The following is a 25,016-nucleotide window of genomic DNA, read 5'->3' as shown; positions in this document are numbered from 1 at the left end:
TGTGTGAATAAAGATATTATTGAATTGAATTGGTTTTATGTTGCCCCGTATTGCTTTGAGTGTCTGTCACGGAGCACTGCGTTGGGAACCGGTCTAACCGCAGTAGCTGAACGATTATTTTAAGGTGTTTGTGATTTTTTTTTCACTCCGAATGATGGCAAGCGCTGATTCTAAGCAGTTGAAAAATTTCATCGTCGGTGAAGACGATGACCTGATTGAAGAGGTTGGGAAATAACCTGCCTTTTACAGTTGGAAGAAACCTTCATTGGGTCAGGATGTATTAAATGTTTTTCAAAAAGAGACACGAATTGCCAATATATATATATATATATATATATATATATATATATATATATAAGTTAACTTGTCATGTGATTGTTGGGGGTGGTCATCTACTGAATGCTTTTCTCAAAGATAATTAGTAATTGACCGGGGTGGTCAACAACTGATTCAATTGACCTAACATTTTTATTGTGTTATAAATGTATTTTCATAACCAACTTTGACACACAACAGTACAGCACTTGTCCAGAAATATAAAATGAGGGGCATTTTAGTAGTTGACCACATGGTCAATTACTGAAACACGAAGTGGTCAACTTTTAAAACACACCTTCTTTCATTTATTACTTTCAAATATTAATTTCAAGATGCCTGGAAACAAGAACACGTTTTTAAACTACAGTGAAGGTGCTATGAAAGCTGCAGTTGAAGATGTTTGCTTGCACAAAACATTATTCGGGCAGCTGCTAAGAAATTTTCAGTCCCCCAGAACAACATTGAAATATAATTAGAGGGTAAATCACCAATGGACAGAAAAATGGGCCCTCCTTCCATTCTAACAAGCAAAGAAGAAGCTGAAAATGAGCAGATGGGTGGAGAACATGGCACAAGCTAGTTTCCAGTCACTGTTGAGCAGCTATGTATCAGTGTGGAGAAGTACATATAAGAGGTGAAGCGCGATACCCCTTTCAAAGATGGAAGACCAGGCAGGACGTGGATGATAGGTTTTCTTCGGAGAAATCTTTCAGTTTCAAAAAGGGCTTCTCAAAACCTAAACGTCTCACGGCAGCAGTCACAAGGGAAAACGTACTTAATTGGTTTTCAGAAGTGGAATCCTATTATTACTAAAGAGCATGGTGATGATAGAATTTTGGAAGACCCATGTCAGTTACATAATGGAAATGATATATAGATGAAGTTTCTAATAATGGACCTGGATGTTCATTAGTGACTTACACCCAAATGATCCAGTTCAGACTGTGAGGAAAAAAAGGTATACCACAAACAACAAGAGCCATCCAACAGTCTCTATGATGAGTCATGTACACACCCTAAAGACATTCCTGGAACATCAAAAAATGCAGAAAATTTCATTGAGTAATGGAAACACTGCAGGTCCATCACAAGGGGGGAATACCAAGTCCATTCAAGAGGCACTTATTTTATCCTACATTTGAAGACAGTAAGAGAAAAGGGATCATAAGGGAAAGAATGCCAACGATTGTATCAGGAGAATTGTGTCAAAAATATGTTGAAAAGAAAAAAAAGAAGAAAAAAAGAACTTGAGCGATTGAGGATAGAAAGAGCCACTGAAAGACAACGAAAGAGGGTGGAGAATGAGAGATTAAAGAAAAATATAGCTCAACAGTTTTGAAAAATAAACAAACAAAAAAAGGTATCAAACATTCCTTTAGATAGCTCTGATTCGGAGTGTTGAAGTTTCCTCTGGAGAAAGTGTGTTTTCAGAGCCCTCGGAAGATGAGAGAACTCCAGCAACATTATTCATTCTAGGAAGCCCTTGTTAAAACATATTAATGAATATGTCATTGTTACATACGAAAATAATTATTATCCTGGCAAAATAGTTAAAGCCACTAAAGATATTGCAACCATTTTCATTGATGGTACAGTGTGGTCGCTTATGGAAATGGTTTGAAAAACCTGATGTCCTGGAATACCAGTGGAAGAAAATGGAATCCCACATAAATGAGGCCTAGACAGACCAGTAAAACTCGTAATGTTTTACTCTGTTTCTGAGTTGGACTTTCAATGGAATTAATTTAAATTTTTAAAACGTGTGTTGTGTCTTTCAGTTTTTTGAGTTTGTTACTTCATACACATTTTTTTCTTTATTCATATTATAATTTTTGACATTTTCGAAGTCAATTATTAATAGAAAGCCATTGTAAAGAATTGCAAAACTAATTTAAGTTACACGTTTTTCTGATAGTATTTACCTTATTACTAGCTATTATTCATATGGTCAACTACTAGTGCTAAATGTGGTCAACTACTAAAAATTTCAGATCTTACATGGTCAACTACTGACGCAAAAACTCAATATTTTTAAAAACTATTTTAAGTACTTATAGTTCATTAAATTAAAATACTTATTAACAAAATCTAATCTGGAGGTTTTAATGATTTCCTTAAAAGTATTCACTGATGCTTTAAAATGTTAATGTATGTGGTTAATAAAAAGTTATGTATAGCAGTGATCTAAAGTGGTCAACTACTGGTGCCTTTACCTTAGGTTATATTGTTAGAAACCCTTGGATATAACATAAATTACTTTTAGAAATAGGATGAATATAAAACTTGCTCGATAAATTTATTTTGTATGGCTTCTAAAGCTTACACAAAAGTACTCAAAACTCTTATTAAACCTTATAATAAAATGAAGCAAACACGATAACCTCTTAACCTCTCAACAACAACTGTCAGCCATTGCTACCCACAATGCAATGGAGTTCTGAATTTCCAGCATTTGATGCTAGAATGGCAGCATGTGCTTGTAGAGTTATTTTATAATTGACTGCAACAAACAGTACACTTGTTTTTTGAATTTACATACAAAATGGTCAACTACTAGTGCATGGCCAACTACTGGTGCCATTACCTTATATACAGGGTGTATATTATGTCTGGAAACACCCAAATATATCCTTTAATAATTTAAATATAAATTTGAAACCTCTTACAATCGTGATAGCGATTGGGCATCTACTTTTTGGAACAATGTTTTGTTATGTCACACCAACGGGGGACGTCCTGCCGAGGGTATCGTGAATATTCTTAATGGAAGCCTATACCTTGTGATACATAATTTTAAAGGTAATAGCTTACTGAATTGAATGCCCACAAACCGCATCTCAAAGGAATTATTCTATCAGAAAAAAATAGAGCATTTTTAGTATTGAAAATTTACTGATGTTCAACAATGTAATTTTAACATGGTTCTTGCCACAAAATGTGTTACACTAATTTTTTAGCATTTTTAAAATGTTCAATTAAAATAAAATAAACAATTTATTTTTAAGCTGGTTTCATTAGTACAAATTTTTACCAGTTTTTATTACAATGAATAAAACTTATGAGTCACTTTCTCTGATTACTTATGAATCTGTACTTGGTGTTTTCCAGTCAGCAGGAAGGTTTAAAGAGACAAAGGTCACTAGCCTATCAGAAACATTATTGTGTTATTAATTCATCTGGTCTACAGGTTTCAGTTTGTTGAGCATGGAGCTTTCACTAGACAGGTCTAAGCTTGGGAATTACAAATGGGACAAAGGTCATATCATTCTGTCGAGTTAATCAGTGTCTCTGAAGCATTGCTGTCAACAAGTTATCTAATTACAGTAGTTCAGTTTTTATTTGGCATTTTAATGGAATTGTCTGAAAGAGAACGAATTACTCTGTTGATGATGCGAGGATATGGCGATCGTCAAAGATCTTATCGGGAAGTTTGTAATTTTTTTAATGACACTTTCCCAGAAAGGCATCCCATAAGTGTTTCAACAATATCAAAAAAACTATTGAGCGTTTTGAAATGACAGGGAGTGTACGTAATCGGCCAAAGTCGGGTAGGATACAATCTGCAACAGATGAAGAACATGCACTAGATGTTTTGCAAACATTTATTGAAGACCCACATACATCGCTCAGAAAAGCTGCACAGCAACATGATATGCACCCTATGTCTGTGAGTAAGATTTTGAAAATTAATAAATACAAACCATTTAAAGTTCATTTAGTTCCAACAGTTAAGTGAGGATGATTACGACAGAAGAGTTGAGTTTTGTGAACTTGTGATGCGCAAATGTGTGACAATAGAGATTTTCTGACCAACATACTATTTTCTGATGAGGCAACTTTTTTCCTAAATGGCAATGTTAACAGGCACAATTGCCGTTACTGGCTAGTGAAAAACCCACATTTGAAAACTGGTAAATTTGTACTAATGAAACCAGCTTAAAAATAAATTGTTTATTTTATTTTAATTGAACATTTAAAAAATGCTAAAAAATTAGTGTAAACACATTTTGTGGCAAGAAACATGTTAAAATTACATTGTTGAACATAAGTAAATTTTCAATACTAAAAATGCTCTATTTTCTGATAGAATAATTCCTTTGAGATGCGGTTTGTGGCATTCAATTCAGTAAGCTATTACCTTTAAAATTTATGTATCACAAGGTATAGGCTTCCATTAAGAATATTCACGATACCCTCGGCAGGACGTCCCCCGTTGGTGTGACATAACAAAACATTGTTCCAAAAAGTAGATGCCCAATCTCTATCACGATTGTAAGAGGTTTCAAATTTATATTTAAATTATTAAAGGATATATTTGGGTGTTTCCAGACATAATATACACCCTGTATATCTATATATATATATATATATATATATATATATTATATATATATATATATATATAGCGCTTACTTTTTGCGATTCAGTTATTTTGTATTTGGCCGTATCTGTCACATATGCGTTTAAATAAGCAAACTAACATATGATCGGAAGACCAAATACCTGTCAAACGACTTTTATTTACATTAAACTGTATAATTTTTTTTTTACTTTAATTTATTTACAATCTGTTTATATACAACAAACAATAAGTAAATTTGATTATAAATCTTAAGGACATGGTTAATCAAAGTTCATTAACCTTAATTAACATAAACATTTAAGAGATTGTTCATCTTTAAAATCGATCAGCTAAGTTTAAGAAATCATGTCTTTTTAGCCGAAATTGATGGTCACTGTTGTCCAGCAGATTAATAGCCAAGTAGTTAGGATGAGAGTTTAATTTGTTTTGATACTTGATGCAGAACTTTGGAATTTCTTCAGTAACAAAAGGGATATTCGTGTCTCTGTGAATGACTTCATTACCAACATACCATGGGGCATGTAATATCTTTCGGAGAACTTTAGATTGGAAACGCTGTATAATTTCAATATTTGATGTAGAAGCAACTCCCACAGTTGAATTCCGTACGTCCAGATGGGCTTTAGAACAGTCTTGTACAACAACAGTTTGCTTTCTATTGATAAATGGGATTTGTTCCCAAAAAGCCAATTTAGTTTTGAAAATTTTGAATTTAATTGGAGCCTTTTGTTCCTATGTGTGGTTTCCAAGTCAGCTTCCTATCGAGATGTACACCCAGATACTTAGCTTCATTTCTTTGAGGAATTTGAATGTTGTTTAAAAACACTGGTGGACAGGTGTCATGTTTCAACGTAAATTGTGACGTGAACAGATTTAGTTTCATTCACTTTAATTCTCCAAGTTTTAAGCCAAGCTGTGATAGAATTTAAGTTAGTTTGTAGAATTTGTGATGCTACAACATGGTTGGAGTGGGATGCCAGTACGGCAGTGTCATCGGCGAATGTTGCTGTCAAAGAATTTTGATTAGTTGGAATGTCTGCAGTGAAAATTAAGTACAGCACTGGTCCTAGTACACTTCCCTGAGGTACACCAGAGTTTATTTCATTCAGATTCTGAAAGACAATCATCAAACTTGATTTGAAAATACCTTCGTTCTAAATAAGATTTTATAATGTTGTAAACAGTGTGAGGTAGATGACTTTTTATTTTAAATTAGAAGCCCTTCATGCCACACTTTGTCAAAGGCTTGACTCACATCGAGAAATGCTGCAGAACAAAATTTTCTTGATTCCAAATCTTGCCTTATTATATTAGCTACTCTATGGACTTGTTCGATAGTGGAGTGGTGCACTCTGAAACCAAAACTGATGATTGGGAATTAAATTGCATTCAGTTATAAAAACCTGAAGTCGATTTAAAAATAACTTTTCGAATAATTTAGAAGGTATAGGTAGTAGACTGATTGCCCTGTAGGACATTACTTCGTTTTGAGGTTTTCCTGGCTTAGGAACAACAATAACTTGAGCCACCTTCCATTGTGATGGGAAGTATTCAAGCCTCAAAATAGCATTAAATACGAAGGTAAGAAAGAGTATGGCTTTCCTAGGAAGCTCTTGTAGTATCTTACCTGTTATTAACTCATAACCAGGGGGCCTTTTTGGGATTAAGATTTTTAATCTCATCATATATTTCAGATGGTTTAAAGGAGCCAATAGGTAGTGAGAGTTGGTTAGGTGAATCAAGAAACTCCTTTACAAACATGTCTATTATCAAAGTTGTTATCTACAGGGTATGGGTTTGAAAACATTACTAAAATATGCAGCAAAACAAATCAGTTTTCTCTCTGTTACTTTTCGCCCAAGAACCATCTGGTTTAGATATTGGAGGAATGGGCACTTGCGGTTTCTTTGTGCTTTTTGTTACTTTCCATAAAGAATAGTCTGTTGCTTCAGTTGGGGAGAGATTTTGAAGTGAATTTTTGAAAACCATATGTTTTTTAAGTTTTTAAGCAAAAATCTTTAACTGTCTTGATGCTCTGTTAAACATTGTTTTATCTCTTACATTTCTAGAATTTTGCCATATTCTTCGTAAGCGACGTTTTTGAGCAATGTGATGCTTAATATATATTGGGTAATTGATATTGCCACACGTTGTATTATTAAGTTTCAAGGCGTTGCACTCCAAGCAGATTTCTGAACAGTATAATTAAAAATTTCCACAGCGTTGTCTATTTCCTCTCTTGTTTTAAGTGATATATTAAGACTTAAACTGTCATTTAACGTTTCACGAAAGTTCACCCAGTTTGTGCCTTTATTCGATAAGGACGCTGCCTTTTCTTTCAATACAAATGATGAACTTATTGATAGGATGACCGAGAGTGATCGGACGACAAATCAAGAGATGAAACAGCCTCCATATAGTTAGGAGAAATACCTCCCGTAACAAAGAAATCAAGAAGATCTGGAATTTTGTTGGGATCTGAAGGCCAATAGGTTGGTTCCCCTGTAGATACGTAACTCAAGTGATTGTCATTCATGCAATTTAACAAATTTCTACCTCTAGGGTTAATCAACCTTGAACCCACACATGACATGTTTGGCATTAAAGTCACCACCTGCTACAAAACGAGGCCCTAAAGTTTCGAAAAATTCGTTGAATTGAAGTTTGGTAATATTGTACCTCGGGGGGACAGTAAACACCAGAAAATGTAAGGTGGTCCCATCCAGTCCTCAACTACTATGCTTGTAGCTTGAATATGATCTTCTTGAAATCTAGGTAATTCATAATGTTTTATTTGTTTTCTGATTAGCACAGCGCTACCTCCATGCGCCGTATTGTCAGGGTGGTTTGTAGAATAAAAAGTAAAATTTGGGATTTTGAAAAAATTTTAAGTTTGTAAAGTGGGTCTCAGAAATTAACATAATATCTATTTTGTGTATTGAAATAAAAAGTTGAATATCTTGGCCATGTCGGGCCAAGCCATTGGCATTCCAGAGTCCAATCCTATAAAATCTATTCATTTTAGTTTTGATATGACAGTTGTCAATAGGTTAATCAATGTACCTATTTGCTGGGCTTGTTGAGACATCATCATTTCGAACTTATTTAAAAATCCATCAATTATTTGATTCAGATTGTGATTTGCTTCTACATTTGATTGACCTGATGCCACTCTAGCATAAGATAAGGTTGGTGATACTGGTTGAGACTGATTACCTGTTGAATTTTGAGTACGAACAGATATAGGTCTATCTACTTCTCGATTCTTGCACTGGAGGAGGAGTGTCTTTTTTTAACGCTGGTCTTAGAGGTGGAAAAGCCTTTTTCTTAATATCTTTGTAAATAGAGCAACCTTTATAGTTGGCTGGGTGCTCACCACCACATAATACACATTTGGGAGGAACATTTACAGATTTATTACAGCTGCTAGTATCATGATCTGAGCCGCATTTTACACAGCGGTTTTGGTACCAGCAATAAGCCTTTGTGTGCCCATATCTTTGACACTTTTTGCACTGCACCACATCATTACGTTTGTAAGGGGGCTCAAGTACAATTTTGGCATTTAGTAGGAATTCAATTTTAAAAATGTCTTTGTTGTTTGATGCTGGCTCTAAGTCTACAAAAAAAATTGACAGTGGATCTTTAGATTTGCTACTTCTAAGGTTCGACACATTCCTAACTTTGTGGTTATAAGCTTCTATAGCTGTTTTAATTTCCTGGGGTTCCGTAGAGAAGTGCATATTCTTAAGCACTACTCTATAAGCTCTGTCACCCTTTATTTGGTATGTATGGAAGTTTACTTTCATGTTAGTTAAATGTTTGACTAATGCGCGGTAGGCTTCAATAGTATCAGTGTTAATTTTTACTTTATCTCTAGCTATGCATTTAAAAATAATATGACTCTTTTTTAATTACTTGTTCAATGTTTACCATCATTTTACTTATGTTGACAATGTTGGGGACAAATATAGGTGGAGGCCTCACCTTCGTCCTACATTTGTCGTCATTCATCGTTTCTTCTTCAGAGCCTAGGTTGGCGTTACTCAGCATTTCAAATCTGTTGTGCAATTCAATAGGTCTAGCAGTTTTTGCAACGTACTCTGTAGGTCTACAAGGTTTTCTTAACATCTGAAACGTTGGCTGTTGACAAATGTCTTTTGTTTCTAGTTGTTTCGATTTGCCACTCGTTTTGATTATTGACATCGTCATTAGAAATAGTTTTTCCTGAAATGATGTTCATTGTTTTGCTTAATAGAACAATAATTGTGATCATTAGTTATGGTATCAAAATCCAAACAGTTTGAGTTGTTTGAAGGGGCAAATTTTAAGTTGTCCATTACTTCTCACTTGAAAAACTACTAATAGTAAACAAACACTGAAAACAATTAAAGTTAACGGGTAAGGTTAGTTGTAGGAAAAGTACTGGAAAAAAAAGATTACGAAAAAAAATCTAAACATTTTTATGTAAATTATGAACAAAAATGTTTTAAGAACTGTTTTATATAGTTTTAACCACTAATTGGGTAAAAAAAACTACATTTTAAATTAAAATAAAGGACACAAACTGAAACAGCACAGCTGGGGGTTCACACATCCATAAACTCAAACTGTATAAATGGCAATAGCCTTATTTAATTTCAATAAACATTGAATCACAACGCATATGTAACAGATACGGCCAAATACAAAATAATTGAATCGGAAAAAGTAAGCGCTCTGTGGTGTAATGGTAGCACATTCACCCGGCCACTGAGAGATCCGGGTTCGAGTCCCGGCGGAGCAAGTACTTTTTGTGATTCAATGTTTTATTGAAATTAAATAAGGCTATTGCCATTTATACAGTTTAATGTAAATAAAAGTCGTTTGACAAGGTATTTGGTCTTCCGATCATATGTTAGTTTGCTTATTTAAACGCATATGTGACAGATTACGGCCAAATACAAAATAATTGAATCGGAAAAAGTAAGCGCTCTGTGGTGTAAATGGGTAGCACATTCACCCGGCAAGTGAGAGATCCGGGTTCGAGTCCCGGCGGGAGCAAGTACTTTTTGTGATTCAATGTTTATTGAAATTAAATAAGGCTATTGCCATTTATACAGTTTAATGTAAATAAAAGTCGTTTGACAGGTATTTGGTCTTCCGATCATATGTTAGTTTGCTTATTTAAACGCATATGTGACAGATACGGCCAAATACAAAATAATTGAATCGGATAAAGTAAGCGCTCTGTGGTGTAATGGTAGCACATTCACCCGGCAAGTGAGAGATCCGGGTTCGAGTCCCGGCGGAGTAAGTACTTTTTGTGATTCAATGTTTATTGAAATTATATATATTATCAAGATAAATGAATTTTTAAACAGAACTTTCTAACCTGATGTAACAAAATAAAATCTGACGATTGTACTGTTCTCTAAGAATATGTTCAATAAAGAATAATAATAATTATCAAAACTCTAGAGGTCTGATCGAGAATGATTTAGACATTGAGATTTGTAATCTCAAAGGTAAAAAATGAAAGTTTTCATGGTTGTTCGTCCCGTATTTGGAGGATTTTTTTCTATGTTTACTCGCCAAAAACAGTAAAAATGTTTCGCTCAAAACAAAAACCCATCTGTTCCTTACAATTAATTGTTATAGAATTTATTTGAATATTTCAAACTATTCATAGATTTTCTTACCAAAGTCATAATCATAATTTCCAAATATTCGGGAGCATTAAAAAGAAATAAAAAGATGTTTTTATATTTTATTTTAACATTAAGTTGTTCAATTTATTTCAACCTTCTTTACAGCTTTATGATTTTACAGCCAAATATATTTATTATGGTTGGCTTTGATCAAATTGAGAAACCTTCTTTTGTCAAGGTTAGATAATCAGCTGGCTGAAACAAATTTGCTAGCAGACGTCAATTAGATGTCATGTTTTGTTTTGCTCAGATAGGTTAAGGTTGTGTTGTGCAGAAGGTTAACATGAGCAGATTACAACATTTATTTATCAAAAGCATACGAGCTCAGAGTTTTGGAAGCTCTCATTTTCAAAGCTATTCAACAGCCACAACCAGTAATTTAGGAAACAAAGATGAAGAGACTGCTTGTGAGAAAACAGATAAATTAAGCAAGAAACTAAGAGCCAAAACACCAATCGGTAAACAAGATTTTTTTGTTTAGCCTACTTTAACATTTAGCTGAGCATACCTATGGATTTTATAAAAATTTAATTATACCTAAATAACTAACTTATTGGCATGAATAACAAATGCATTGATAAAGTACATTTATTTTTATCAGTATTAAACATAGACCCATAGTAAGGATCAAATTGTGCAAAGTACAGTGTTATAAATGTATCCTAGACTATCAATTGATATAAATGTATATATAGTCCTCAATAACAATCATATTTTTTAAATTAAAATATGAATTTAATTTTTACAGTGATCAAACAAATTATTATAACCAAAATTAGGAAAACTGAAGACCTATTAGATATTTGCTCCTCTCACAGTTAAAGTTGTTTCTTTCCCACAAATTTCACATAATTGGTTTTTCGGTACGAGTCCAACATGTTGAAGCCACGAAAAACACGTCTTATCATCTGTCAAAGCAATTTCATGTAGTTTTCTAAAATTGACTGCTATTTTTTATAATCAGATGTTACTTATGTAAAATTGAAATATTAAGTTACGTGTATTATTTGAAAGTGTTTACAGCTGTTGATATAGATTATGTAAGTTAACTGTTCAAAATAATTAATTAATATCGATTGATTATATTGATGGTTATGATTAAGTAATATCTTTTGCCAATTTCGATATAAAAAACCGGGTCCGCTTATCGTACCCTACCCGCATAATTTAATACCTGAATAAATAATTATTTAATATTTTATCTAAATGCACTCTTTAGAAATGCATCATATGTCTTTGAGATCTCCTCTTGATAATATTACAACCAATGGCTTTTAATAACAATGTGAAAAGCGTAAATTACTATATGCGGAAACGTTTTTTGGCTGCAGTATAATAAGCGGCCATCAACACAATCGGATTATGATTATCGAATGATTCGAACCACTGATATTAATGACACGGCAATACCATGGTAACATTAGAATATTTTTAAGTTCCTAATAGCGCTTAAATATAATTCAGTAAGCGTTCTTCAAAGTTACAGACTCTGATTTACAAAACAACTCTTGTTAAAGCATACTGATAAATAATCATCATTCAAATCTAAAACGGAATAAAATCATATACAAATCTTTTTGACATGATTTTTAAATGAATGGTAACTAAGGCTCTTCAAAGCAGGGAGCAAAACATTGTATATTTCCATTCCTTCATTGGCAAATGAAGTAGGCTGTCCTGTCAAGTACTGTGAGTGTTTATTTCGTGCTTGAAAATAATCTTTTGCATATTCAAGTTTGCTAGTCAGAATAACTTTGTAAATAAGTTGAACAGTTTAACAAGTCACAGCAATCATTAATCGATAACACCTTAGAACTGAACCTAAATACACTGATGTGATCAAATTTTTTGAGATTGTAGACAAATCTCAGAGTTCAGTTTTGCAATCTAGTGACAACCATTACATTTTCCGAATAAGGCAACAAGCGAAAGATAAAAGAGCATAGTACACAGTAGAAAAAATTGTTGAGCGGAAAATTTCTAACTTAGCAGACACCAGCAGTATTTTTACACATCCATGTAACATCTTCAACTTGATCACAACTTTTTTACATATAGATTTTACTTCACTTATAAAATCAAGATTGGAATCCAAAGTGCCTTCAAGGATTTTTAGAGAACTGTTCATAACCAATAGTTTGCCATACAAAAGTGACGAACTGATTAATGTAATTATAACGTGATTGACAGTTCAAATATGCCCCGTTTACCTGCAAAACAGAACATTTGTCCAAGTTAAGCAGAAGCCCATGATTTTCCGACCATGATGTCACCCTCTCCAGATCCGAATTGATGTTTCGCATAGCCTCAGCTCTCCCTAATGGGTTGTCTTACAAAGTTGTGAATTATCTGCATAAGAGTGAAGAGAACAGAACTCCACCTGATCTTTTAAATCTGCAGTATATACAAGAAAGAGTATTGGCTCCAGGAAACTACCCTGAGGGACACAAACGGATCTGGGTAACACGGGAGACAGCCGATCACTAACCTTTCTTCGCTGAGTTCTCCCCAATAATTACGACAAGAACCACCTAACTGAATGTCATACAAATGATAAAATCTAAGCTTTGCTAACAACAACTCGAAGATATGCGAAAAGTCCAAATCATTAACCACGCTCTGAAACCCTTATCCTTTGTAGAAAGCAGATCATCAGTAACATTGAGAAGCGTGGAGCAGGGTGCTGAATCCCCGTCTAAAACCAGATTGTGCTTCACGCAGTAACTCCTCAGATTCCAAGTAGCTGACCATCTGTTCTGACACAACCCTCTAGTATTTTAGAAATTACCCGGAAGGATGGATATTGGTTGAAACTGGGAAATTGAAGTAGTATTGTTAGTCTTTGGAAGAGGAATCACTATGCTGTGCTTCCATAAGAAAGGAAACCTTCCAGTATTAAGAACACAATTGATTAGATGCATGTATGCTGCAAAACAAAAAGAGCTTAAGCCTCTCACCATAGCAATGGATATTTCAGCTATACCAAAAGCAGTACTTGTAAGGCTATTCATAAGCTCTGTTTCTATATATTGCAATACATTAATTCCACAAGATGGGCTTAAATTTAAAAACAAAATTAAACACTAAATAAAATAAATTTATAATACAAAGACCTTATTACCCACTAAGTAACTAATAACCATCATACATTATACAGTAATAACAGCATTAACAATGTAATAAATTATAAGATATCATCCATAGTAAATAATATGATAACAATAATAATAATAGAAATATTAATATAATAGTATTAGAAAAATATTAAAGTAATGAACAAATAACATGAGTTGTTCTTGAACATGTGTATGCGTGCATATCTATATGCGAAAAAGGGTGTGTGCGAATGTAAGCTTCATAAGGATAATAATAATTGGGTAATAATATAAATAAAAATAACAATAATAGAGTATAGAAATAAAGTAAGCTTATAATTAAAATATCTGGAGCATAAGTTAAGTGCTTGTGCATGTGTATTTGTTGGCACGCACGTGTGTGTTTTTGTATTTGTGAATTTGTATTAGTGTAATTCAAGAGTTTATGTTTCAAAGAACATAAGACTGACGCTAAAGAGATCCACCCCAGATGGAAGCTCATTTCCCAGCCACTGAAATCAAATCATTAGACTGTTTCAAAGGTAGTTTATCCTGTAGTGTCCTGAAGAATACATCCATAGACTTTTAGTACTTGGCACAAGGAATAATAACTTTTCCAGTAACTGAGAAGAGTTTATCCTGCCATTGATCAATATAAACAGAAAGGTCAAATCTGCAATGTCTCTTCTCTTTGCAGGGTATAAAGATTCAGTTCAGACTTAATTTCCTGGATGGAGGTGTCCTTATAAACGTAACCACATTTTGACTCCAACCAATCTCACAAATCTCTAAATGCTTTCCAAACTAGAAACAGGTAGAGCCTGATATGGTTTCCAGGCTACTGACGCATACTCAAAAGTGGGTGTAGAAAGGTCTTGTAAAGGATTGTTATAAACTCTCACTGAGAATCTATTCCTAGACACTCTAGCAATCAGGCTGAAAACTTTTCAAGCCCTCCTGCAGATTTCATCAGTGTGGTGCTCAGGAGACAGGGTAGAGTTCCAATAGACACCGAGATTCTTAATTACTTGACACCTGTTTTAGAGAGGTTCCATTCAATTTATAGTCAATCAGAATAGTAGACTCGCACCTTTTGAAGGAGATAACATTATACTTAGAGACATTAAGTCCCCATTAATTATTTTCACCCCACTTCTCAATGCATTTAGCGATCCTCTGTAGGGATTCACCATTACTCCTTACCTCTGATGGCCTTAAACCACTTATCATCTACAAACAAGTATTCAGATTCAATGACTCTCCTATATCATTTATAAAAATGTTGAATAGACTAGATCCTAAGAGTGATCCTTGTGGGGCCTCCGATAATCCCAAGATCGTCTATAGTTTTTCTTAAGAATATTTTTTTTTCCGCATTTAAAAATTTCAGCCTCCTATATTTCTTTCTGAATTTTTGCGATGTTGGAAACACTTTTTTTACTGTATACACTTTGTGAAATTTTATGTGTATGCCAGTTCTTGTAAATTCTGAACTTTCTAACCTTTTTGCTCTTTTCTCCTTTTTTTCCTATAGGAGTTGAAAAGAAGAGCTCACCATAGTTAAGTGCCTGTTTTCCTTGTCTTATAATCTGTTTGATGAATGTTGTACCAACTCCAGTGGCCTTTTGGTTTCATCAACCAGATTATACTTAAAGTTATTTTCAACTCACGTTTATTTTAAATATTCAGTCACGTTGTACACTACGTCCCGAGCCAGTCCCCTCAGAGGCTATCCAGAAGTACAACTGGACTTTTTTGGTGTTACCATAGTTTGCCAAATCAATCGTAATGTAATAATAATTTGTGTTAAGACATCAATAAATAAATACCACAATATGATAAATCACTAAAAGTTGTTGGCATTGACAATATATTTGGAAGTCAGAAAACATATAACATGGACACAAGTGCTTGTAATACACAAAAAACATTTACTTTATTCAAACCGTGTACTAAACTAAGAGAGTTACATAACAGCTGGTTTACAAAACCGAGTAATAATAACAATAGCTGTTAACAATAAACATTTGTTAAAATACTTCTTATTTGTACTAACAAATTAAATAGATACATTGCACTATTCTTAACATAGATAATAATATCTGTTATTCTTAACAAGAATAACAAAACATAGCGTGATGCTCCAAAGCAAGAACGCAGGGAAGCAAAGCATTCGGTTCCCACTTGTGTCTTGTAAAAGAAATATATCGAGCAGTGAAAGAGGAGTTGGTGGTAGGTGTGGTCGAGCTCCTGCTCCTCCCTCCCCCTATGCGCAAGAAATCTTCACGCAGGTCGCTTTCAAAGCGGCTCATGTATAGTAATCACTATTCTTTACAATGTAAACGAATCATGAAAACATTAAGTCAAAATTTTAAATTTAGTCTGGTTTAATCAGCTGTTATATTGTTGTGCATAAACTTCTTTATATCAGGTATATGAGATTAACTATCTTCTATGCGAGATGATTTGGTTTCTAGCATTATAAGATTAAATAAATAAAAATAAATTGTGTTTTCCGATAAAAATCTTTATCTTTAATCTTTATCAAAAAATTTGTGTTCCGTCACCATTGTAATTTGCTCTGCACAGATAATATGAAAATAATACAAAAGCTGATGCAAACAATGTTTTGAAACTTCAGTAAACCACCGTTTTGATTATGGTCAACCCCTTTTAAGATCAGGTTTGTTGCATTGTATTCTACTAATAAATACATTTAATTTGATTTGCTACTCAAGGTTGTGATCCCTTTAAAACTTGTCCACTTACTCCTTGTGGACACTTACTCGCTTGGGAGCACAGCGATCGCCTGAATATGTGTTAAAATAGTTTTTCATGTGTACTAACAATATGTAAAGTTTCATAGCTCTATTTATAATGTTTTAAATAATATTAAGCCATTAAGGGACTTAGTTGACATCTTGTATGACACAGCCCATGTACTTAGTTGGACTATGACTTAGTCCTAAGGAGAAATCTTAGTTATAATTTAATCACCAAGTAACTACCTTCAATATGTTTACCATACATCAATCACTTATTTTTTTAGACACATACACAAGAAATGAACGATACTTGATTGGTGGACAATGTGACCAGCTAATACGCGTTCCCTTCAAATCTGTTTAAACAAAGAAAAAGAATCTCTACATCTACTAAAACTGCTTAAAATTTGGAATGCATTTTATCTTATTGTGACTTGATTTTTTCCTGACTGTGAAAAATACCTGTATTTATCCTCCCTATTTTAATATAATTGTTTACAGGTAAACTAGATGAACTCGATGTGGGGAAGCACCCTTACCAAGAAAAGGAGCCTCTGCCAGAATGGCCCAACAATACCAATCCCAACACAGGAGAGGTCGGAGGCCCACGTGGGCCGGAACCCACCCGTTATGGTGACTGGGAGCGCAAGGGCAGGGTCTCGGACTTCTAATTGTGAATCTCTTGAGCATTTTTAATTACTTTCTTAGAAAAATAAGTACCATTAAGAAATGAAATAATGTTTTAAGCCAAGCTCTATTTGTATTTGTTTTCCTCTTATATTAATTTCTAGATGTTTCAGGGTTTTGAGAACCTGTATTTTTATCTACTAAGACGAGATTAACATACAAATTAATAACTTAGTTAGATTAGTGACATAGTAATGTGAACCATCTATTAACAAGATCAAGGCAGGCAATATTTCATTTTATCTTGACACTAATAGAAGAATTTATTGTACACTCATTGACAAGGAACATCGTCTTTCATCTTTAGGTTTTTATTAATGGTGCTAAGTTGCAAAATATTTTAAAATTTTTAATAAAATACATTTCATGTTTTAATAATGAAAATTAATTTAAGCGAAGCAGTGTTATATAAGCACTTCAAGTGAGGTGCCTAGAATCAAACCCAGCCAAATCCACTTTTTGTCCAAATTGAGTTATATACATCCTGTCCCATAGATTAAAACCCGCCAAATCCAAATAAACTATTATTTTTTAGCTAAATCCGCTACAATCTCACTGTAAAACAATGTTCAGTCATGTGAGTTCGCACCATGTTCAATGAGTGTTTACCTTTTCACCAAAGTTTATTCTGATTGAGTCTGACAAGGTGGATGGAAAATTGAACACTTTTAAGTCCTTACAGTGAAGAATACGATTTTTCTGCTGACCTGGAATTCAAAGTGAAAGAATCTTATTTTTGAGAAGTAATCAATACACACTTCAACTTTGGTTTTGGTTCACCAAAAACATGCTTTTTCGACATCAGCATTGTTTTTGTAGCGAACGAGCACTTAAAAATAAAAAAAAGACATGGATAAAGTTTGGAACTCAAAAACAAGTGAACAAGTTAAAAGCTGATGCCTTTTATGAAATTTAGAACATTCAGTATGATGAGATCCTAGCAAAACATGGTATTGTTCACAAAGTAGGAGTGACAGTACTAGTCTATGATTTTAAAAGTGAACCTGAAAAGGTATAAAATAAACCAGGCAATTGGCACTTTATTGGCATTTACCTGCAAACAAAAGAAAAATAAATATAAAATTGCCATTGTGGTAAAAGGTTAAGTTGCTTATAGCATAGACACCGGTACGTTCAGTCAAGTAACTGAACCAAATTACACACATCAAAATATGATGCTGATTGAGATGGAAAAGGGAGCGAGTCTAAAGCTCTTTAGAATTAGGGATAATGCTAAATTGCTATCAAAACACTTGGGAGATGATTGGAGAAAACTCGAGTCTTCAATTTTACTTTTAAGTGAAGGAAAAATAAAAATACAGAAGAAATGTCAGTAGAGGTGATGATGGTGAAGTAGTAGAGGAGATTGAAGAAAACAATCTTGAAGTTATTTAGTGAAAACGGTAATGTAAAAGGATTTTATCACATATGTTTGCTCATGGACACATTACCTTTAGTTTGGAACCTAGTTTTAATGTAAAGATTTTTGAAATTTAACTCTGATAACACAATACGGAATTTGAATCTTCTAAAAAATTGTATTATACCCTTATGCCTTCTGTGTTGACTATATTCCTGTGAAATTGTTTGTTAGTTACAAAACCCCTTTGAAACAAAATCATTAGTTAAAATCATTTTGTTTCAAAACCCCCCACATCTTTAAGTGAGTATCAAAACCTGCCACATCCGAAAAATATTTTTACTCATAATAAACTGACATTTGTTTATATGTTTTCATAATTTATCACTAATAAATGTTAAAATTTAGGAATGTTTTGGTAAAAAAAGTATGATTGTATTGTGGTGGGTCTGTTTGTTACGTTTTTTCCTCTTTGCCAAAAAAGTATGCAAGTGGATGTGGCAGGGTTTGATTCTAGGGACCTCAACTATATGAAGCTGGTAGGATGACTGTAACTCTCGGTTGTTAATGGTGACTTATAGCCTAACCAAAAGCTGCCATAAGGTTGATATGTGTCTACAAAAACACATTGAACCTAGCAATACAAATTCTGGCAAAATTTTCATTTAGAGCTCACAGTAAACAGAAGCTAGCAGCAGCATCAGTGACAAGATTATTGTCCCACTATCAACATGATCAGAAAATGGATCTGTGATCAAATCAAATCTTTTTTATTGCATAAACAATTCTTACATTGTATGGCAAACGTCGTGGGTTTTTTAAATTTCTGTCATTCATACAACAATACACACTCACACATATACTTTCACAGTTACGTCTCTTTCATACATCGCCGATGCAACCCACTTCAGTCAGTTCAGTACAGCGGAGTCAGTTTTCTAATTGGGCGGTCTCCTAGTTGAATGCCAAAAACTCACCTGCATTATAGAATGCTTTGACACCAAGAAGCGTTTAAGGCGAGTCTTTAATGTCTTGGGCGTTGGAGCATATGGAGTGATGCGTTTCATGAGTTGTATAGGAGTCAAATCAATAGAAATTTTACAGTGCAGTACAGTGATTTGTTATTTCCTTAGTGCCAGAGTAGTGTAGAAAATGTTGGCATAACATCGCTGTGTCCTTTCAGATACAAAGATTTCTGTAAGCAGACTGTAAAATCAATGCTGTAAAACTACTGGGGCTATTTCTTACCTATTTATTAATGGGCAAACACTAGGACCATGGTTACGGCCTAGGACCCACTGTCCAAATCATTTGACAAAGGGTTGACAAATGATTCTAATCATATTGTAGTAATTGAACAGGTGATTCGAATACTAAACTAGAGCTGTGGTAGAAAATAATCCATTGCTTGTTTTACAGCACATTACTGTAGGCACATTAAATAATGTTAATATCATGTTGAATGGCATAATAAAATTATAATTTTAACATGATATAATTATTGTTTTAACAATATGTGACAAATTGTGCATTGTGCAAATTTTGCACTTTATTAAACATGTTGGTGTAAAAAAATAGCAAATGTCAGTAATCGTCATATTTGTTTTACAAGTTAATACATTTTAATTTATGCAAATTGTAAATTAGTCAGTTTATTAATCCTTTGATAGCAAAGTGCTTATTGAGGAGGTGGCACGGTCAGTGCAAAGAATTCATGACAGGGCATATCCCTCAGCGCCATGTTTTCTTTTGGTATTTTTGTAGTGTTCCACCATGCTATAACTCTTTCAAAAATAAACCTAATAGCATCATTTTTGTTTTAATATGTTGGGAGCAAATTAGGCTATAAATTATGTTTATTTGAATGATACAATCTATTTAAAGTTTAAAATAAAAAACAATACAAGAAATTTAAATATTTAAATAAAAAAATTGTAATTTGGAGCTGTTAGTTTATTTGTTTGCACCTTTTTATTGTTCTCTATGTAAATTGGAACATATATACAAAGTTTAAAAAAAGTAAGTATCGGTATAATTGAGTTTTGATTTGTTTTATATTGCTGCAAAATGTTAAAAATCTGCATCGTCTCTAAGTTGACTCCCATACTTGGCAAATAGCTTTTACCTGCTGCATCAAATCTAACTAGTTAGATTATCTATTTTTATTTCATATATTTTGTATAAAAGGAGACTAAATACAAAGCCCTATGTCAACTCTCAGTAACTAATAAATATTCGAAAAACCAATCTAGTCGGCCCTCAGCACTTCTCAGAAGTCTGACGGAACGACCTCATCGGCTCTTGGCACTCAAAGGGTTAATAGAACTCAGCTCCGCATATACATGTTTTTGGGTTGCAACATACTTATATCATTGTATATAGGCGAGATAAATTTGATTTCGCATTTATAGGCTGTGCAATGTAAGGTAATGCAATATTTTAACCTCATATAATTAACAATTTAAGTGCTTTGTTACAACTATACATCTGACATATTTGACATGAATTAAAAGTTTGGTTAAATTCTGGAGAGTTGTACACATAAAACCATAAACTATCCATTATAGTCTATGGGCCAAGAGCCAATTATTTGTACACTGTATAATTACACAATTTGGTTTTTCTTGTAATCGATAGGAAAATTTTACCTAAAACATACCAATTGTTAGACTTGTCAGTTTTGATGGTGGTTGAAATGGGAGATTAGAAAAGGTAAAAATATAAAACTATACATTTTTTCTCAGATTAAATTTTTCCTAGCTCAATAGAATCAAAACCGACAATCAGATGCATAAATAATAATTGTTATATCTCTGTTAAATAAATAGATAAAGAGACTGATAGTTACAATTTTCAGGGGTTAATATAGTTAGGTGATTCTGATATAACATGTGTCTGGCAGTTGGCTTTAAATGTATCAAAATAAGCAAAATATGATTTGAGAAAATGTATTTTTTTATATTTTTAACCCTTTTTGATAATTTCCCATTTCATCCTCCACTAATACTAGTATGTCTGATGATCAATTTGTTCTTCAGGAGAAACCTCTCTATAGATTTTAATTAAAACAAGATTGTGTGCTTATACAGTGCAAATGGTTTCTTTGCTCTTGGGCTAAACATTGGATATGATGTTTACATCTAGTACTGGTATATATTACATCAACAATGGAACAAAAACTGAAGCTCTGATTTGTACTCCTGCTTTACTATGGAAATCCACTGACAGTTCAGACATTATTAAGAATAATTTGAGCATTTGATAAATGGCAACAATGGATAATTAATACAACCTTCCTTTGTAAAAAAAAAAATAATGTTATAGTAAAAAAATTACTATAGATGTACATGTAAAACATCATGTAGTATTCATTACTAATAATACTTTATTATTCACATAGTATTAGTGCTGATTTGAATTTTTTTAAGTAATCATGATTAGTTAGTACTATATTACATTTCGCGTTTGATTTCAGTAAATTATTGTTAATATTTACAGCGTAATATACAGATGCACAGCCAAGTCAGTTTTGGAAAGTAGGATTGGTAGTCCACACATATTGTCGTGAACTCAATGTCCCACCCTGTTGAAACGCGACATTAGCAACCGTCAAAATTAGGTGTGGATCTACTATCCTACATCCAAACATTTCATCAGTGGAATAGACTGTTAACCTACTTTCTGGGTATCGACTTGAATCTAGTTGAAGTGTCATATTTGTTTAAGCCATCAATTTAAATTTTAACCCCAATAGATATGTACCTATGTTTACCTAATGATTCAACACAGGTATCCACTTAAAATTCAAAGAAGCTTATAATTTAATGCATAGTTGCAACCAACTTTCTTGATACAGTATTTCAGATTTTTCAACTTTGATACATGTAAAATTGAAAGTTGTAATAAGTGTTGTATAACAATATAAAATATATCTCAGCTATGAGATAACGTAATATAATATACAAGTTTATCCATCATAAAGAAATAACCTGATATTAGTTTGTGAATTGATAACTGCCTGAACAACAGGTGTGTTGTAGTAATCAGATGTTTTAAACTAATCACAAAAAATCTATAAGATTAACATTGGAACTTTGAAATCCCGTAGGTCAGAGCCCTAAAGTCAATAGTAAAATTCACAAAAGGCCCAGCTAGTGTAGGAGCATTATATATATATATATATATATATATATATATATACGTTAAATTTGTATAATGGCAATAGCCTTATTTAATTTCAATAAACATTGAATCGCAAAAAGTACTTGCTCCGCCGGGACTCGAACCCGGATCTCTCACTTGCCGGATGAATGTGCTACCATTACACCACAGAGCCCTCACTTTTTACAATTCAATTATTTTGTATTTGGCCGTATCTGTCACATATGCGTTTAAATAATCAAACTAACATATGATCGGAAGACCAAATACCTGTCAAATGACTTTTTATTTACGTTAAATATGTATAATGGCAATAGCCTTATTTAATTTCAATAAACATTGAATCGAAAAAGGACTTGCTCCACCGGGACTCGAACCCGGATCTATATATATATAGATTGACAGTTACGGCCAAATACAAAATAATTGAATCGGAAAAAGTAAGCGCTCTGTGGTGTAATGTGCTAACATTCACCCAGCAAGTGAGAGATCCGGGTTTGACTCCCGGCGGAGCAAGTACTTTTTGTAATTCAATGTTTATTGAAATTAAATAAGGCTATTGCCATTTATACAGTTTAATGTAAATAAAAGTCATTTGACAGGTATTTGGTCTTTCGATCATATGTTAGTTTGCTTATTTAAACGCATATGTGACAGATACGGCCAAATACAAAATAATTGAATCGGAAAAAGTAAGCGCTCTGTGGTGTAATGGTAGCACATTCACCCGGCAAGTGAGAGATCCGGGTTTGACTCCCGGCGGAGCAAGTACTTTTTGTGATTCAATGTTTATTGAAATTAAATAAGGCTATTGCCATTTATACAGTTTAATGTATATATATATATATATATATATATATATATATATATATATATATACAGGGTGTCCCACAAAGAGGTTTAAAATAGCTACATTTTATATTAGTTGCCCATTTATGCACCAAACATTTTCAAACTCTACACAATTCATTAAATAGGTTTTAAAAATATTCTGTGAAAATTTCAGCTCTCTAGCAATTGTTGAAACAAAACAGTGGCATTTTGAAAAACTATTCTTTAAAAACAGTAAAAGAGTATTTTTGGTTTTGTAAAATATTTATTGTCATATGCTAGAGAAATAAAGCATTTCAATCAGAAAATTAGAACATAGCTTATAAAAAAAAACCTACAATTACAGTCCACAATTACTCGAACTACAAGCCGTCCACAGCGAAACACTGATAACAAATGAATCGTAAGCTCTTACAAAGAAATTCTGCGGTATCCGGTGGAGTTCCTCTTCATTTGATTGTAATAATTCCTCATCATTATTGAAGCTACAAGTACAAACTTTTTCCTTTAAATAACCCCATAGAAAGAAATCACACAGTTAAATCTGGGGATCAGGGTGGCCAATCTAAAAAATCACTTCCACGACCAATCCAACGGCCATGAAGGTTGTTATTTTGTAAGCGCTTGACAGGATTTGCGAAATGAGGAGGAGCACCATCTTGTTAGAAGATTGCTTGATCAATTTCTGGAACCGTAAAATGAGGCAAGACTTGTTCATACCTACTTCCAATCATTGTAGTATTAATCTCTGTACTGAAGACTTTGGAACACCAGTTTCAAGTTCAACTTTCCTTAGTGATTTTGGTTTACCTGTAGAGTGGAACATTGATGCATACTACTACTTCTCTTTCCTCATACACTTCCAGTTTCTAACTAAAGATTTTTCACAAATAGTCACAGTTTTTAATATTAATAATTATATTTCAGCAGAGAATATTGTAATTAATGTATTGAATTCTTTTAAGCAGATGGGTGCCATATCACTTGACGTGAAACAAAAGAACATAGCACTAATGCATGTTAAGAATTTTAGCCTTATCACGTCATAGGTTGTTCATATCTGGGTAAATTTTTTTCAGGCCTGTGTACAAGAAGCAAAAACATGAAGTAAAGCTCATCACCAAAACAAAAAAGAATCAGTACTCAACCATCAATAGTCATGCTCACTCCCTTCTGGAATGCAGAGTAATTTAGGAATATTGCATGGATTTAAAGGAGTGACAGTAATACTTCTTATTCAGATCTGATTATAAATAAGCTTTAGCCCACAATTAGAAGTAAATGATAAGGAATTCTGACTTTTTGTGTGTATTTACAGCATGAAAATGCCTGACCGCATACACCCTATCTTTTGGTTCAAACCATCCATGGTATCAGATTTGAATGTCTCATACTTTATTCTCCAGAGTCTTTGTCACTAATGGCTATTGCGTTCAATCCCACTTAAAGAAGTGATGGGAGAAAAATATTTCACAAGAAATTAAGAAGTAAAACATCATGATCCATAAGTGGCTGTTTGCGACTAAATGAATTATACTTACATACTTGGATCCATACACTATCAAAGCGGTGAAAGACAAATCAAGGAGATTACGTTAAAAAACTATACATACGTAAGTTTCTCCAATTTTTTCCAATAAACCATTTGTAGCACTTTTAAGATTTTTTATTTTAAACAACCCATATGTGTGTGTTTATATGTATACATTCCATTACGATAGCAAACCAGAAATTTGTCAAAACCCA

At 33.2% G+C, this 25,016-nt stretch overlaps 1 protein-coding gene across 2 annotated transcripts; it reads left to right on the top strand.

Moving 5' to 3' along the window:
• Positions 1–10,556: 10,556 nt before the first annotated feature.
• Positions 10,557–24,925, top strand: LOC124362508 (succinate dehydrogenase assembly factor 4, mitochondrial-like). 2 transcript variants are annotated; one of them, XM_046817073.1, is made up of 3 exons: positions 10,557–10,829; positions 16,733–16,904; positions 24,350–24,925. In XM_046817073.1, exons 1-2 carry the CDS (start codon positions 10,655–10,657, stop codon positions 16,900–16,902), a joined length of 345 nt encoding a protein of 114 aa, XP_046673029.1. In that variant the 5' UTR covers positions 10,557–10,654; the 3' UTR covers positions 16,903–16,904; positions 24,350–24,925. The 2 variants fall into 2 exon arrangements, with proteins under 2 accessions (XP_046673029.1, XP_046673027.1); XM_046817071.1 differs by lacking the exon at positions 24,350–24,925 and having other exon boundaries at positions 10,559–10,829; positions 16,733–16,982.
• Positions 24,926–25,016: the final 91 nt, after the last annotated feature.

The sequence above is a fragment of the Homalodisca vitripennis genome, chromosome 5, assembly GCF_021130785.1.
Source record: "Homalodisca vitripennis isolate AUS2020 chromosome 5, UT_GWSS_2.1, whole genome shotgun sequence".
Classification (NCBI taxonomy): Eukaryota; Metazoa; Arthropoda; class Insecta; order Hemiptera; family Cicadellidae; genus Homalodisca; species Homalodisca vitripennis.
This window is presented reverse-complemented; position numbering and strand designations above follow the sequence as displayed.